At 51.7% G+C, this 17,551-nt stretch overlaps 1 protein-coding gene across 1 annotated transcript in view; it reads right to left on the bottom strand.

The window, feature by feature from the left end:
* The window catches only part of LOC117503844 (CUB and sushi domain-containing protein 1-like), a 2,069,078-nt gene that overhangs the window by 721,005 nt on the left and 1,330,522 nt on the right, over nucleotides 1-17,551 (bottom strand). The window contains exons 19-20 of the mRNA XM_034163109.1: nucleotides 16,677-16,864; nucleotides 16,396-16,584 (exon numbers count right to left, since the gene is read on the bottom strand). Of these exons, the coding sequence (XP_034019000.1) occupies nucleotides 16,396-16,584; nucleotides 16,677-16,864 (377 nt within the window). The remainder of the gene's footprint in view (nucleotides 1-16,395; nucleotides 16,585-16,676; nucleotides 16,865-17,551) is intronic.

Below are 17,551 nucleotides of genomic sequence, written 5' to 3'. Positions count from 1 at the left end.
CCAGCAGTACCAGGTCCGACACGCGGAGGCAGTGGCCACCTGGGAGTTCGGGACTTGGCGGCTCCAGTATTCCCGGGGTCCTGTGGCGGAGGAAGCCGTGTGGTTCCGGTCTTACCTTGGAGAGGCGTCTCCTATCTTCGAGCCTGCCCACACGACACTTTTGTGAATTGACTGTTGTCCATTTCTGTGATTGGTTGTATTCGTTGTGCACATTCACAACAGTAAAGCTTTGTTATTTTGACTTACTCCATTGTCCGTTCATTTGCGCCCCCTGTTGTGGGTCCGTGTTCCTACACTTTCCCAACAGGATATCTCGGCCAGCGTCATGGATCCCGAGGGGCGTCAACCGGCTGTTGAACGGCCAATGGAAGAACAGGACGCGCAGGCGTCCGCGGGAGGGGTAATCGGTGAGTTGCAGCGGATCCTCACCGCTTTCACGACTCGGTTGGATTTCATGACCGAGCAGAACGTCCTCCTGAACCGCAGGGTGGAGGCTCTCGCCGCGCAGGTGGAAGCGCGTCCTCCGGGCGCCGCTGCGGCTCTCCCTCCCGTAGATCCTGTGCGTAACGTTGACGTTCCACTGGTTGTTCAACGACCTCTCCCTCCTTCCCCGGAAGCATACATAAGCCCTCCAGAGCCGTACGGAGGCTGTGTGGAGACGTGCGCGGATTTTCTGATGCAGTGTTCGCTCGTCTTCGCACAGCGTCCCGTTATGTACGCGACCGATGCTAGTAAAGTAGCTTATGTCATAAACCTGCTTCACAGTGAGGCACGCGCTTGGGCTACAGCGCTCTGGGAGCAGAATTCACGGCTCCTTCTGACATACGATGGGTTTGTGAGGGGGCTCAGAACCGTGTTCGATCACCCTAATAGAGGAGAAACCGCTTCAACCGTGCTACTGTCAATGAGACAGGGGCGCCGGAGCGCAGCTGTTTATGCAGTCGACTTCCGCATCGCGGCTGCGAGATCTGGCTGGAATAACGCTGCCCTCCGCGCCGCCTTTGTAAACGGACTGTCTTTGGTTCTCAAGGAGCACCTGGTGGCTAAGGACGAACCGCGGGATTTAGACGGGCTTATCGATCTTGTCATACGGTTGGACAACCGGTTAGAAGAACGTCAGCGGGAACGAGACGAAGGGCGTGGCCGGGCACGCGCCGTCCCTCTCCCTTCCGGTTCCGACCGCGCTCCGCCTTCCCCACGCTCCACGGCCCCTGCGTTCCGTGGGGCCACAGCTCCCCCTACTGACGAAGCTATGGACACGAGTAGGGCAACATTTAGGGCACCAGCTGCACAGAGGAGACGGGCCCATGGAGCTTGTTTTGTTTGTGGTGCACTAGAGCACCATGTGAGAGACTGCCCCGAGCGGTTACAACACCAATGCCCGCCCCTAGAGACTGGGCTAGGGGTGGGCCGAGACATTCACGTGGGACACACCCACATTGCTACACGACTCCCAGTCACGATCCTGTATGAGGATTTAACCCTGAAGGCCCCAGCACTGGTGGACACGGGCTCTGAGGGGAATCTGTTGGACTGCAGATGGGCCAGGGAGATAGGGCTCCCTCTGGTGGCGCTTACCTCGCCTGTGCAGGTTCGAGCGCTAGATGGCTCCCTGCTCCCTCCGATCACACATAAGACACCACCTGTAACGCTGGTGGTGTCAGGAAACCACCGGGAGGTGATCGAGTTTTTTGTGACTCAGGCCACTTCCCGTGTGGTTTTAGGCTTTCCCTGGATGTTGAAGCACAATCCCCGGATTGATTGGCCGTCCGGGGTAGTGGTTCAGTGGAGCAAGACCTGCCATCGGGTGTGTCTAGGTTCCTCGGTTCCTCCCGGCTCCCAAGCTAAGGAGGAGGTCAGAGTCCCGCCCAATCTGGGGACGGTGCCGGTGGAGTACCACGACCTTGTTGACGTGTTCAGCAAGGATCTGGCGCTCACACTCCCCCCCCACCGTCCGTACGATTGTGCCATCGATTTGGTTCCAGGCAGTGGGTTCCCGTCCAGTAGACTGTACAACCTCTCACGGCCTGAGCGCGAATCAATGGAGACCTACATCCGGGACTCGTTAGCTGCCGGGTTGATCCGAAATTCCACCTCCCCGATGGGCGCAGGTTTCTTTTTTGTGGGTAAAAAAGATGGCGGACTTCGTCCATGCATCGATTATAGGGGGCTGAACGAAATCACGGTTCGCAACCGATACCCGTTACCCCTGTTGGATTCGGTGTTCACGCCCCTGCATGGAGCCAAGATTTTTACCAAGCTTGATCTTAGAAACGCGTATCATCTGGTTCGGATCCGGAAGGGAGACGAGTGGAAGACGGCATTCAACACCCCCTTAGGTCACTTTGAGTACCTGGTCATGCCGTTCGGCCTCACAAACGCCCCCGCGACGTTCCAAGCCTTGGTTAACGACGTATTGCGGGACTTCCTGCACTGGTTCGTCTTCGTATATCTAGACGATATACTCATCTTTTCTCCGGATCCTGAGACTCATGTCCGGCATGTACGTCAGGTCCTGCAGCGGTTATTGGAGAACCGGCTGTTTGTTAAGGGCGAGAAGTGTGAGTTTCACCGCACCTCTTTGTCCTTCCTGGGGTTCATCATCTCCCCCAACTCCGTCGCACCTGATCCGGCCAAGGTTGCAGCGGTGAGAGACTGGCCCCAACCCACAAGCCGTAGGAAGCTGCAACAGTTCCTCGGCTTTGCGAATTTCTACAGGAGGTTCATTAAGGGCTACAGTCAGGTTGTTAGCCCCCTGACAGCCCTGACCTCACCAAAAGTCCCCTTCACCTGGTCGGATCGCTGCGAGGCCGCGTTCAAGGAGTTGAAACGGTGCTTCTCGTCTGCACCCGTTCTGGTGCAGCCCGATCCTAGTCGCCAGTTAGTGGTTGAAGTGGACGCCTCGGACTCAGGGATAGGAGCTGTGCTGTCCCAGAGTGGGAAGACCGATAAGGTCCTTCATCCGTGTGCCTATTTTTCCCGCAGGTTGACCCCGGCTGAACGGAACTATGACGTCGGCAACCGAGAACTCCTTGCGGTGAAAGAGGCTCTTGAAGAGTGGAGACACCTGTTGGAGGGAACGTCCGTGCCATTCACGGTTTTCACTGACCACCGGAACCTGGAGTATATCAGGACCGCCAAGCGGCTGAATCCCAGGCAAGCCCGCTGGTCACTGTTCTTCGGCCGTTTTGACTTCCGCATCACCTACCGGCCCGGGACCAAGAACCAGAAATTGGATGCCTTGTCCCGGGTACACGAAGACGAGGTCAAAGCGGAGTTGTCGGATCCACCGGAACCCATCATCCCGGAGTCCACTATCGTGGCCACCCTCACCTGGGACGTAGAGAGAACCGTCCGGGAGGCCCTGGCACGAAGCCCGGACCCCGGGACTGGACCAAAGAACAGACTGTACGTCCCACCAGAGGCAAGGGCTGCAGTTCTGGACTTCTGTCACGGCTCTAAGCTCTCCTGTCATCCAGGGGTGCGAAGAACCGTGGCAGTTGTCCGGCAGCGCTTCTGGTGGGCGTCCCTGGAGGCCGACGTCCGGGACTATATCCAGGCCTGTACCACCTGCGCCAGGGGCAAGGCCGACCATCGCAAGGCTCCGGGACTGCTACAGCCGCTGCCCGTGCCTCATCGCCCCTGGTCCCACATCGGCCTGGATTTTGTCACGGGCCTCCCGCCGTCCCAGGGAAACACCGTGATCCTCAAGATAGTGGACCGATTCTCCAAGGCGGCCCACTTCGTGGCCCTCCCGAAGCTCCCAACGGCCCAGGAGACAGCGGACCTCCTGGTCCACCATGTCGTCCGCCTGCATGGGATACCATCAGACATCGTCTCCGATCGCGGTCCCCAGTTCTCCTCGCATGTCTGGAGGAGCTTTTGCCGGGAACTGGGGGCCACGGTCAGTCTCTCATCTGGGTATCACCCCCAGACCAACGGGCAAGCAGAGCGGGCCAATCAAGAAATGGAGCAAACACTGCGTTGTGTGACAGCCGCGCACCCGGCGGCCTGGAGTACTCATCTGGCCTGGATCGAGTACACCCACAACAGTCAAGTGTCATCAGCCACCGGCCTCTCCCCCTTTGAGGTGTGTTTGGGGTATCAGCCCCCATTGTTCCCGGTGGTTGAGGGAGAGGTCGGTGTGCCCTCGGTCCAGGCCCACCTGCGGAAGTGCCGTCGGGTGTGGCGTGCCGCCCGTTCTGCTTTGTTGAAGGCCCGGATGAGGGCGAAGACCCATGCAGACCGGCGGCGGACCCCGGCCCCTACGTATCGCCCCGGGCAGGAAGTGTGGTTGTCCACAAAGGACATCCCGCTACAAGTGGCCTCCCCAAAACTGCAGGACAGATACATAGGACCGTTTAAAATTCTCAAGGTCATCAATCCCGCCGCAGTGAGGCTTCGGCTTCCAGCCTCACTGCGGATCCATCCAGTATTTCATGTGTCAAAGCTCAAGCCCCATCACACCTCGCCCCTCTGTACACCCGGTCCGGCACCACCTCCTGCCCGGATCATCGATGGCGAGCCGGCTTGGACAGTGCGCCGGTTGTTGGACGTCCGACGGATGGGCCGGGGCTTTCAATATCTGGTGGACTGGGAGGGGTACGGTCCCGAAGAACGCTCCTGGGTGAAGAAGAGCTTCATCCTGGACCCGGCCCTCCTGGCCGACTTCTACCGTCGCCACCCGGACAAGCCCGGTCGGGCGCCAGGAGGCGCCCGTTGAGGGGGGGGTCCTGTTGTGTGGGCCGCTGAAGAGGAGGTACTGCTGGCCCACCACCACCAGAGGGCGCCCTGCCTGGAGTGCAGGCTCCAGGCAACAGAGGGCGCCGCCGCCTCACGTGAGCAGCTACGGTGACAGCTGTCACCCATCACCTGAGACAGCTGACGGCAATCATCTGTGGGGTATATCAGCAGGACGGCACCTCCACCTCATTGCCGAGATATCGTTTCTACCAGAGAGGTAACGTATCAAAGCTACGGAGTGTATCTTTTTGGATTTGTGCTTAGTTTGTGGATTACTGTTCCAACGAGAGGTGGAGGTAACTTCCCTGCTGTTCGGAGTCCTGGGTGCAAACGCGCCCCCATCTAACTGTCCTTTGTTCCTCGCCAGCAGTACCAGGTCCGACACGCGGAGGCAGTGGCCACCTGGGAGTTCGGGACTTGGCGGCTCCAGTATTCCCGGGGTCCTGTGGCGGAGGAAGCTGTGTGGTTCCGGTCTTACCTTGGAGAGGCGTCTCCTATCTTCGAGCCTGCCCACACGACACTTTTGTGAATTGACTGTTGTCCATTTCTGTGATTGGTTGTATTCGTTGTGCACATTCACAACAGTAAAGCTTTGTTATTTTGACTTACTCCATTGTCCGTTCATTTGCGCCCCCTGTTGTGGGTCCGTGTTCCTACACTTTCCCAACAGTTGTAACATGTGCAGAATGTGGCTTGGCATTGTCTTGCTGAAATAAGCAAGGACATCCCTGAAAAAGATGTTGCTTGGATGGCAGCAAGTGTTGCTCCAAAACCTGGATGTACCTTTCAGCATTGATGGTACCATTACAGATGTGTAAGTTGCCCATGCCATGGGCACTAACACACCCCATACCATCACAGATGCTGGCTTTTGAAGTTTGCGCTGGTAACAATCTTGATCATCTTTTGCCTCTTTTGTCCGGAGGACACGACATCCATGATTTCCAAAAACAATTTGAAATGTGGACTCATCAGACCACAGAACATTTCTCCACTTTGCATCTGTCCATTTCAAATGAGCTTGGGCCCAGAGAAGGCGGTGGTATTTCTGGATGTTTTTGATGTATGGCTTTTGCTTTGCATGGTAGAGTTTTAACTTGCACTTGTAGATGTAGCAATGAACTGTGTTAACTGACAATAGTTTTCTGAAGTGCTCCTGAGCTCACGCAGTAAGATCCTTTGCACAATGATGTCGGTCTTTAATGCAGTGCCACCTGAGGGATCGAAGGTCATGTGCATTCAATGTTGTTTTCAGCCTTGCCGCTTATGTGAATAAAGTTCTCCAGATTCTCTGAAGCTTCTGATTGTATTGTGGACTGTAGATGATGGAATCCCTAAATTCCTTGCAATTGAACGTTGAGAAACATGCTCTTAAACTGTTGGACTATTTTTTCACAGTTGTTCACACAGTGGTGATCCTCGACCCATCTTTGCTTGTGAATGGCTGAGCCTTTTAGCGATGCTCCTTTTGTACAAAATCATGACACTCACCTGTTTCCAATTAACCTGTTCACCTGTGGAATGTACCATACAGGCATTCCTTGAGCATTCATCAACTTTCCCAGTTTTTTGTTGCCCCTGTCCCAGCTTTTTTGAAATGTGCTGCAGGCATCCATTTCAAAATGAGCAAATATATGCACAAAAACAAAAAAAAGTCTATCAGTTTGAACATTAAATATCTTGTCTTTGTGGTGTATTCAACTGAATATAGGTTGAAGAGGATTTGCAAATCATTGTATTCTGTTTTTATTTACATTTCACACAACACCACAACTTTATTGGAATTGGGATTGTACTCTCTCCACATCATCCACCCTTTTCCCCCTCATTTTCTTTATTCATCAGCTCCTCAAAATATTCCCTCCACCTTCTCAACACACCCACCTCACTTCTCAGCACATTACCACCTGCATCTTTTCCCACCCTAAGATGCTGCACACATCCTTTTTGGATTTGTCCCTTTGTATGGCCAATCACTAAAAGTTGTGTTCTCCTTCCTTACTATTCAGTCTTATACAGCTCACAATATGCCTTTTCCTCAGTTTTTGCCACTTCATTTTTCACCTTCTGCCGCATCTTCCTGTACTTCTGTGCACTTTCATCATCTCTCTGATTTTCTCAATTCTTTTCTGCCAACCTCTTTCTCCTTATGCTTTCCTGGACATCTTTGTTCCACCACCAAGTCTCCTTGACTTCCTTCCGTTGTCCCAATGTCACACCCAGTACCTCCCTATCTGTCTCCCTTACCATATCTGCAGTACTTTTTCACTTGTCCAAGATTGCTTCCACTCCATGCAGTGCCTCTCTCACCTGCTTCACCACAATAGTCTTCCTCCTTCAGCTTCCACCATCTGATCCTTTGTTGAGCTCTCACTCTCTTTTTCACAGCAGCACTGTGGCTTAGTGGTTTGCACTGTTGCCTCATAGCAAAAAGGTCATGTAATCGATTCCCACCTGTGACCTCTTTGTATGGAGTTTGCATGTTCTCCCTGTGTTTGCATGGGTTTTCTCTGGGTGCTCTGGTTTCCTCCCACATCCGAAGACATCCAGGTTAGGTTAATTGGAAACTTTATAATTGTCCAGGTCTCCCTTGCAAAAGAGATCTTGATCTCAATGGGACTAACTTGGTTAAATAAAGGTGAAATTAAATTCTTCTTTACCTCTAAAGTCACCCTACGAATCACCATTCTATGCTGTCTGGCTACACTCTCTCCTGCCACCACCTTACAGTTTCCAATTTCTTTTACCTTGCATCTCCTTCAAAGAATGTAGTCCACCTGGGTGCACCTTCCTCCACTCTTATATGTCACCCTGTGCTTCTCCCTTTTCTTAAAGTAGGTATTGACCATAACCATTTCCATACTTTTTTGCAAAATCAACTACCATTTGTCCTTCCACATTCATGTCCTTGATACCATATCTACCATTACTTCCTCATTACCTTTGTTCCCTTCACCAATATGCCCATTGAAGTCCACTCCTATCACCACTCTTTCATGCTTGGGCACACTCTCCACCACCTCGTCCAGTTCACTCCAGAAATCCTCTTTCTCCTTCACCTTGCAACCTACCCGTGGGGCATATGCACTGATAATGTTCATCATCACCCCTTCAATTTCCAACTTCACACTCATTACCCTGTGAGACACTCGCTTAACCTTCAACACACACTTTACATACTCTTCCTTTAAAATGACTCTAACACCATTTTTTTTTCCTATCCACACCATGATACAACAACTTGAACCCCCCCACCTATGCTCCTGCTCTTACTTCATTTCCAACTGGTCCCTTGCACACACAATAGGTCTACCTTTCTCCTCTCTATCATGTCAGCCAGATCTGTCCCTTTAGTAGGTATACTGCCAACATTCAAAGCTCCAACTCTCACTTCCACCCTTATAGTCTTCCTCTACTCCCACTGTCTGTGGACATGTTCTCCTCTGCTTCTTTTTCACCCATCAGTGGCCCAATTTCCGCCAGCACCCTGTTGGTCAACGGCACCGGTGGTGGTCATTGCTAACCCGGGTCTCGACCAATCCTGTGGGGAAATTCAATTTGTGTTATGCATGTTTGGGTTGGCTTTTTTCTGCCCTTCCTAATGCAACCATATTCATTTATCCGGGTTTGAAAATGATACTCAGAATGTACTGGTTTGCACACCCAATGTGGGTGAGTTGACTGTTCCTCTCCGGTCATCTCTGTTAGTTTGTCGTGCTTCCAGGGCAGCTTGTGCTTGTCCCCCACAAGGAATGTCAGATCCTAATTTTTTTCTGCAATAATTCACAATGTACTTTTGTCCATCATCAACCCCTCACAATGTTTTCTCATGATTCTCACACGTTATTAGTCACGGAGACTAAATTCAGAGGGCTTTGCACTGTCAGCAATGGCACTGAGAGTGTGTGGTGAGGACCTTTGTTGCCTTGCCAACTTTGAACTGTTCAAAATTCAGGCATGGTGCATACGACATCCTGTCACTCAAATGAGGGAATTGTGAGACCCAGTGAATGTCATGTGAAATCAAGCACATTTTATCACAATTGCCATTTGCATGCTATCATAACCCAGTGAGATAGTACCCTTAAACCATTGAAAACACAGTCACATGCATGAGGACCTGTGTTCAGAAAATATATAGATGTGATTGTTGGGAAAGTGTAGTGACACGGACCCACAACAGGGGGCGCAAATGATCGGACAATGAAAGAGTCGAATATGAACACTTTACTGTTGTGAAAGAGCACAACAAAAACACAGAGGATTACAGAATTTGAGCAAACAGTCAATCCACAAAGGTGACATGTGGGCAGGCTCGAGGATAGAAGACGCCTGTCCTGAGAAGAACTGGAACCACCCGATTTCCTCCGCCACCGAACCTGGAGAATACTGGAGCCGCCAAGTTCCAAGTCCCCAGGTGGCCACCGTCTCCGAGTGTCAGATCTGGTACTGCTGGCGAGGAGCAAAAACAGTCATATGTGGGTGCGTGCACACCCAGTAACAACAATGGTGGGAATTCCACCTCCACCTCTAACACACACTCGTGCAGCTCCTGTCTAACTACTTATCTGGTTGTGGTGTGAAGCGAAGCCATCGCTGATCACACCAAACGCCAATCTCTCAGATAGGGAACACCACAGGAAAGCGGCTGCAAAAAGAGTTCAGACTAAGACACAGTTAAGGCTGAGAATATTACCTTCACAGGTAGATGATATCTCGGCAACGAGGTGGAAATGACGTCCGGTTTTTATGGAGTGGAATGATGAAGTGTAGATGGATGACAGCTGTCATGAGATAATGAGTGACAGCTGTCACCCCTGGCTGTGTCCGTGGCGTCAGCGCCCTCTCGTGCCTGAAGTCCGCACTTCAGTCAGGGCGCCCTCTGGTGGTGGGCCAGCAGTACCTCTTCTTCTGGTGGCCCACACAACAGGACCCCCCCTCAACGGGCGCCTCCTGGCGCCCGACCAGGCTTGTCCGGGTGACGGTGGTAGAAATGGGCCAGGAGGGCCGGGGCCAGGATGAAGCTCCTCTTTACCCAGGAGCGTTCTTCGGGTCCATACCCCTCCCAGTCCACCAAATACTGGAACCCCCGGCCCATTCGGCGGACGCCCAGGAGCCGGCACACTGTCCATGCCGGCTCCCCGTCGATGATCCGGGCAGGAGGCGGTGCCCGACCGGGAGCACAGAGGGGTGAGGTGAGGTGTGGTTTAATCCGGGAGACATGAAAAACAGGGTGGATCCGCAGTGAAGCTGGGAGTTAGAGCTTCACTGCAGCAGGACTGAGGATTTTGATGATCTTGAAGGGTCCAGTGAATCTGTCCATAAGTTTAGGTGAGTCCACCTGCAGTGGAATGTCCTTAGTAGATAACCACACCTCCTGCCCGGGCTGGTATGCAGAGGCCGGGGACCGCCGGTGGTCTGCATGCATCTTAGACCTCGTCCGGGCCTTTAATAAGGCAGAACGGGCGGTGCGCCACACCCGACGGCTCCTCCACAGGTGGGCCTGGACCGAGGGCACACCGACCTCTCCCTCCACCACGGGAAACAACGGGGGCTGGTACCCCAGACACACCTCAAACGGGGAGAGGCCGGTGGCAGAAGACACCTGACTGTTGTGTGCATACTTGATCCAGGCCAGATGGTTACTCCAGGCCGTCGGATGCACTGATGTCACACAGCGGAGGGTCTGTTCCAACTCTTGGTTGGCCCGTTCTGCCTGTCCGTTCGTCTGTGGGTGGTACCCGGACGAGAGGCTCACGGTGGCCCCCAGTTCTCTGCAGAAACTCCTCCAGACTTGAGAGGAAAACTGGGGACCACGATCCGAGACTATGTCAGCTGGTATCCCATGCAGACGAACGACGTGGTGGACCAGGAGGTCAGCAGTCTCCTGGGCTGTTGGGAGCTTTGGGAGGATCACGAAGTGGGCCACCTTGGAGAACCGGTCCACTATCGTCAGGATGGTAGTCATGCCCTGGGACGGCGGGAGGCCCGTGACGAAATCCAGGCAGATATGGGACCAGGGGCGATGAGGCACCGGGAACAGCTGGAGAAGTCCTTGGGTCCTCTTATGGTCTGCCTTGCCCCTGGCACAGGTGGTGCAGGCCTGGATATACTCCCGGATGTCAGCTTCCATAGACGCCCACCAGAAGCGCTGCCGGACACTGCCACGGTCCTTCGCACCCCTGGATGACAGGAGAGCTTGGATCCATGACAGAAATCCAAGACTGCAGCTCTGGCCTCTGGTGGGACGTACAGACGATTTTTTGGTCCAGTTCCGGGGTCCGGGTTCCGTGCCAGGGCCTCCCGGACAGTCTTCTCCACATCCCAGGTGAGGGTGGCCACAATAGTGGACTCCGGAATGATGGGCTCCGGTGGATCCGACAGCTCAGTTTTGACTTCGTCTTCGTGTACCCGGGACAAGGCATCTGATCTTTGGTTCTTGGTCCCGGGGCGATAGGTGATCCGGAAGTCAAAACGCCCGAAGAACAGTGACCAGCGGGCTTGCCTGGGGTTCAGCCGCTTGGCGGTCCCGATATACTCCAGGTTCCGATGGTCAGTGAAAACCGTGAACAGCACAGATGCTCCCTCCAACAGGTGTCTCCACTCCTCAAGAGCCTCTTTCACCGCAAGGAGTTCTCGGTTGCCGACGTCATAGTTCCGTTCAGCCGGGGTCAACCTGCGAGAAAAGTAGGCACACGGGTGAAGAACCTTATCAGTCTCTCCGCTCTGGGATAGCACGGCTCCTATCCCTGAGTCAGAGGCATCCACTTCAACCACAAACTGGCGGCCAGGGTCGGGCTGCACCAGAACTGGTGCAGTCGAGAACCATCGTTTCAACTCCCTGAACGCGGCTTCGCACCGATCCGACCAGGTGAAGGGGACTTTTGGAGAGGTCAGGGCTGTCAGGGGGCTAACTACCTGACTGTAGCCCTTAATGAACCTCCTGTAGAAATTTGCAAAACCGAGGAACTGTTGCAGCTTCCTACGGCTTGTTGGTTGGGGCCAATCTCTCACCGCCGCAACCTTGACCGGATCAGGGGCAACGGAGTTGGAGGAGATGATAAACCCCAGGAAGGACAAAGAGGTGTGGTAAAACTCACACTTCTCACCCTTCACAAACAGCCGGTTCTCCAACAACCGCTGCAGGACCTGACGTACATGCTGGACATGAGTCTCAGGATCCGGAGAAAAGATGAGTATATCGTCCAGGTATACGAAGATGAATCGGTGCAGGAAGTCCTGCAAGACGTCATTAACCAAAGTTTGGAATGTTGTGGGGGCGTTAGTGAGGCCGAACGGCATGACCAGGTACTCAAAATGACCTAACGGGGTGTTAAATGCTGTCTTCCATTCGTCTCCCTTCCGGATCCGAACCAGGTGGTATGCATTTCTAAGATCCAACTTGGTGAAGATTTTGGCTCCATGCAAGGGCGTGAACACTGAATCTAACAGGGGCAACGGGTATCGATTGCGAACCGTAATCTCATTCAGCCCCCTGTAATCAATGCATGGACGGAGTCCGCCGTCTTTCTTGCCCACAAAAAAGAAACCTGCACCCATCGGGGAGGTGGAATTCCAGATCAGCCCAGCAGCTAATGAGTCCCGGATGTAGGTCTCCATTGATTCGCACTCAGGTCGTGAGAGATTGTACAGCCTGCTGGATGGAAACTCAACGCCCGGAATCAAATCAATGGCACAATCATACGGACGGTGCAGGGGAAGGGTGAGCGCCAGATCCTTGCTGAAGACGTCAGCAAGATCGTGGTACTCAACTGGCACTGCCGTCAGATTGGGAGGGACTTTGACCTCCTCCTTAGCCTGTAAACCGGGAGGAACCGAGGATCCTAAACACACCAGATGGCAGGTTTCGCTCCACTGAACCACCACCCCAGACGGCCAATCAATCCGGGGATTGTGTTTCAACATCCAAGGGAAGCCCAAAATCACGTGGGAGGTAGCAGGAGTCACAAAAAACTCGATCTCCTCCCGATGATTTCCAGACACCACCAGAGTTACTGGTTGTGTCTTGTGTGTGATTAAAGGGAGAAGGGTGCCATCTAGTGCCCGCACCTGCAATGGCGAAGCGAGCGCCACCAGAGGGAGCCCTACCTCCCTAGCCCATCTGCTGTCTAGCAGATTCCCTTCTGACCCCTTGTCCACCAGTGCTGGGGCTTGAAGGGTTAAATCCCCGCTCAGGATTGTAACTGGGAGTCGTGTGGAAATATGTGTATGCCCCACGTGAATGTCTTGGCCCACCCTAAGCCCAGTTTCTAGGGGGCGGGCGTTGGAGTTTAACCGCTTGGGGCAGTCTTTCTGCAGATGCCCACTCGAGCCGCAGACAAAGCACTCCCCGCAGGCCAGCCTCCTCTGTCTGTTAGGTGGTCTAAATGTGGCCCTGCTCGTGTCCATAGCTTCGTCAGCAGGGGGAGCTGTAGCCACACGGAGCGTTGAGGCTGTGGAGCGTGGGGAGGGCGGAACCTTTTTGGACCCAGAAGGGAGAGGGACAGCGCGTGCCCGACCACGTCCTTCGTCTCGCTCCTGATGGCGTTCCTCTAACCGATTGTCTAACCGTGTAACGAGATCAATAAGCCCATCTAGATCCCGCGGTTCTTCCTTGGCTACCAGGTGCTCCTTCAGGACCGACGACAGTCCGTTTATGAAGGCGGCGCGGAGCGCAACATTATTCCAGCCGGACCTCGCAGCCTCGATGCGGAAGTCGACTGCATATTTGGCTGCGCTCCAGTGCCCCTGTCTCATAGACAGCAGCACAGTTGAAGCAGTCTCTCCTCTATTAGGGTGATCAAAAACCGTTTTGAACTCCCTCACAAACCCAGTATAAGTGGTAAGGAGCCGTGAATTTTGCTCCCAAAGCGCTGTAGCCCAAGCGCGTGCCTCACCACGAAGCAAGTTAATAACATAAGCCACCTTACTGGCGTCAGACGCGTACATGACGGGACGTTGTGCAAAGACGAGTGAACACTGTATAAGAAAGTCCGCGCACATCTCCACACAACCTCTGTACGGCTCTGGGGGACTTATGTATGCTTCAGGGGATGGTGGGGGGGGGGTCGTTGAATGACCAGTGGAACGTCTATATTCTGCACCGGGTCGGCAGGAGGAGGAGCTGCAGCAGAGCCCTGAGCGCTCGCTTCCACCTGCGCAGTGAGAGCCTCCATCCTGCGGTTAAGGATGACGTTTTGCTCGGTCATCAAATCCAACCGAGCGGTAAAGGCGGTGAGGATTTGCTGCAACTCACCAGTCACGCCTCCTGCAGATGCCTGTGCACCCTGCTCTTTCATTGGTTGTCCAACAGATGGTTGACGCCCCTCGGGATCCATGATGCTGGCCGAGATATCCTGTTGGGAAAGTGTAGTGACACGGATCCACAACAGGGGGCACAAATGATCGTACAATGAAAGAGTCGAATATGAACACTTTACTGTTGTGAAAGAGCACAACAAAAACACAAAGGATTACAGAATTTGAGCAAACAGTCAATCCACAAAGGTGACGTGTGGGCAGGCTCGAGGATAGAAGACGTCTGTCCTGAGAAGAACCGGAACCACCCGATTTCCTCCGCCACCGAACCTGGAGAATACTGGAGCCGCCAAGTTCCGAGTCCCCAGGTGGCCACCGTCTCCGAATGTCGGATCTGGTACTGCTGGCGAGGAGCAAAAACAGTCATATGTGGGTGCGTGCACACCCAGTAACAACAATGGTGGGAATTCCACCTCCACCTCTAACACACACTCGTGTAGCTCCTGTCTAACCACTTATCTGGTTGGGGTGTGAAGCGAAGCCGTCGCTGATCACACCAAACGCCAATCTCTCAGATAGGGAACACCACAGGAAAGTGGCTGCAAAAAGAGTTCAGACTAAGACGCAGTTAAGGCTGAGAATATTACCTTCACAGGTAGATGATATCTCGGCAACGAGGTGGAGATGACGTCCGGTTTTTATGGAGTGGAATGATGAAGTGTAGATGGATGACAGCTGTCATGAGATAATGAGTGACAGCTGTCACCCCCGGCTGTGTCCGTGGCGGCAGCGCCCCCTCGTGCCTGAAGCCCGCACTTCAGGCAGGGCGCCCTCTGGTGGTGGGCCAGCAGTACCTCCTCTTCTGATGGCCCACACAACAGTGATGACTTGAAGTGAAGGAAGAAGTAAGTGAAAAGATGGTGTACAATGTTATTCTGTGACAAATGTAATAGATATATACCCATACCTGCAAATTAAAAATAGTCTATATTTTAAATATTCATCAAATAAGATAAACATGAAAGGAGAAATATATTGTGCAAAATCCGTACTTTTATACTTTCTTGTTGTTGACATTTCATGTTCATCATACTAAAAGTCACACAATTCTATGAGTGTGCTCACAGACATTCTCTTTCTACAACTTCATCCAGACAGAGCTCATTTTAGGCTTCTGTGACATATGTAACACAAACACATCCATACCCTGTAAATGCTTTAATTTCAATTTAGAAAACCCCAAGATTAGCACTCTATTCCAAAATCCCACAAAGCATGATGCAGCAATGCCATCAATTTGTTTTGTACATTGTTGAGTTACTCAGTAGATACGTATGTTAAAATACTGTTTGTTGTGCTTCTGTTTATTCAGCTTTGAAAGCTAAGGAAACAGAATTTTAAGACAAAGCTACAACTGATAAATCTGCTAATGAGTGTACTAGATTTACAGTGCACAAATGATCAAATATTAACAATAGCTAATAGTCTTGGCAGCAACAAGGTAGTGAGGGGGCTCCAATTAGAATTAAGTCAATTCTGGTAGCCCATTTCTGACAGACCCTCACCACCTGAAGGAGAGGGTGCACACAGGACACAGACTGTGGTTTTCTTCATCTACCATTTTGCATTGACATGATAAATCATAAAAATACAGATACATTTTCATGATTACTTTCAGGCTGATACAGATTTTGAGTGTGAGCTCATCCTAGAAAATAATTAACTTTGAAAAACTGAGTTCATCAGGGTGTCTGAGTCCATCCTTAAGAGCAGGATAAGTCGGTCTAACATTCACTGCTCCTTCACGTTGACAGGAGTAAACTGAGGTAGATCTGACATCTCATGAAGATGCCTCTTGGACACCTACCTTAGGTGTCCAATTTTTTTTTTTTTTGGGGGGGGGGGGGGGGTGTTTGAAGTGGGAAGAGACCCTAGGGTGCACTCAGAACATGCTGGAGGGATTACATTTCTCATGTGGCTGAAAATGCCTCAGGCTTCCTGAAGAGGAACTTTGAAAATACATCTGGGGAGAAGGAAAGCTGGGCTCCCATACTTAGCCTGTTGTCACAATTTAACAGCCATTTATCTTAGTAGGATTCTTTTTTTTTCTTTAAGGAAATACATGGGTTAAAAAAATATTCATCCTCTTAAGAATGGGTTCTGCTCTAACTTGCTGTACCTACCTGGGCAATATATATTCTTTTTTTGCACAGAAGGTTTTATAAGACCAAGTTTAATCTCTTGATGGGAAACGATTCATGTGGTTATGGAACAAGCCACAATTCAGGAAATGAATGTCACATTCACTCAGTCACATACAGAACACCTTGCTTTTGCATCTTACCATTTTCAGTGTTTTTGGACTAAAACAAACAACCAAAAAATAATTCTTACCATCACAGCTTGGAAGAGCGTGGCTCCACTGATGATTCTGCTCACAAATAATAGGCTCCTGGTCGCTAAGTGTGTATCCCAAGTCACATGTGAATGACACTCTGGAACCAATTGAAAAGCTGCTGCCGTGTCGACGGCCATTGACAGGGATACCAGGATCGAGGCAGGAATCCGACTCCATTTTTACACCTGAGAGGTGTGACACAGAGTTATGTAGAAAAAAACTCAAGATGGTGCACTGCATGAATGCCTATAAGTTACTCAAAGTCACACTGCCTTACTCTCATATCTGATGCTGAATCCTACTGCAGACCGGCTGTTGTCCGTAGTGAACAGCAGGAACAGAAAGTTGGTGGTGGAAATCAGGAAATGTGGTGCTTGGGTACCGTGGTATTCACCAATCATGGGAGAGGAGGCTGAAGGGCCATCACGGATTTCCAGTGTGTCATAGTTGACCTCTGTCTGAAACCTTATGAAAAAGGTTAAAAAAAAAAGTCCACTGTTAAATAACACCCACTGGAACACTGCAAGGATGCCCAAAATATCTTTACAGAACCAAACTTGGTTTCCCAACTCCCTTTAACAAAGCACTGGACTGCCGAGAAAAACCTAATGTGTTAAACTGACAATGTGCATGAAAGACTCTGTATATCACTCGACTTGGTGCCAAGCACCAAGAGTCTTCCCCCTCCCTTTTCACAAAGTACCTGAAGAGAGCCCAAACTCCCTGGCTGAGTTTATGACACCTCAGAACACCCCGAAAAACAGTTCCTATCTTGGATCAAGGGTCAAAAAGGGCTCTTGTTCCAAACCACACTTTTGTTCCAATCAACACCAGTTCAAACAGGATTTCTTAGACAGTTTAATGAAACCTGTCCAAGTCGGAGAACTTTCAAACCCAGAACAGGGCATTTGGAGAATCCTTGTGTATGATGAGAATGACTCAGGTGAGGCATATCAAATTGTGAGAGAACGTGAACCATGTGTCAGGCTTTTATGCTCATGATCCAGCAAGCAGGTGCATCAGTGTGGGGGACCCCACCAACTGCAAAAAGGCCAAGGGATGCCCATGATTCACCTGGCTTCAGTAGACATACAGTAGTGCTCAGAATAGTAGTGCTATGTGACTAAAAAGATTAATCCAGGTTTTGAGTAT

Source organism: Thalassophryne amazonica, chromosome 2, assembly GCF_902500255.1.
Source record: "Thalassophryne amazonica chromosome 2, fThaAma1.1, whole genome shotgun sequence".
NCBI lineage: Eukaryota > Metazoa > Chordata > Actinopteri > Batrachoidiformes > Batrachoididae > Thalassophryne > Thalassophryne amazonica.
This window is presented reverse-complemented; position numbering and strand designations above follow the sequence as displayed.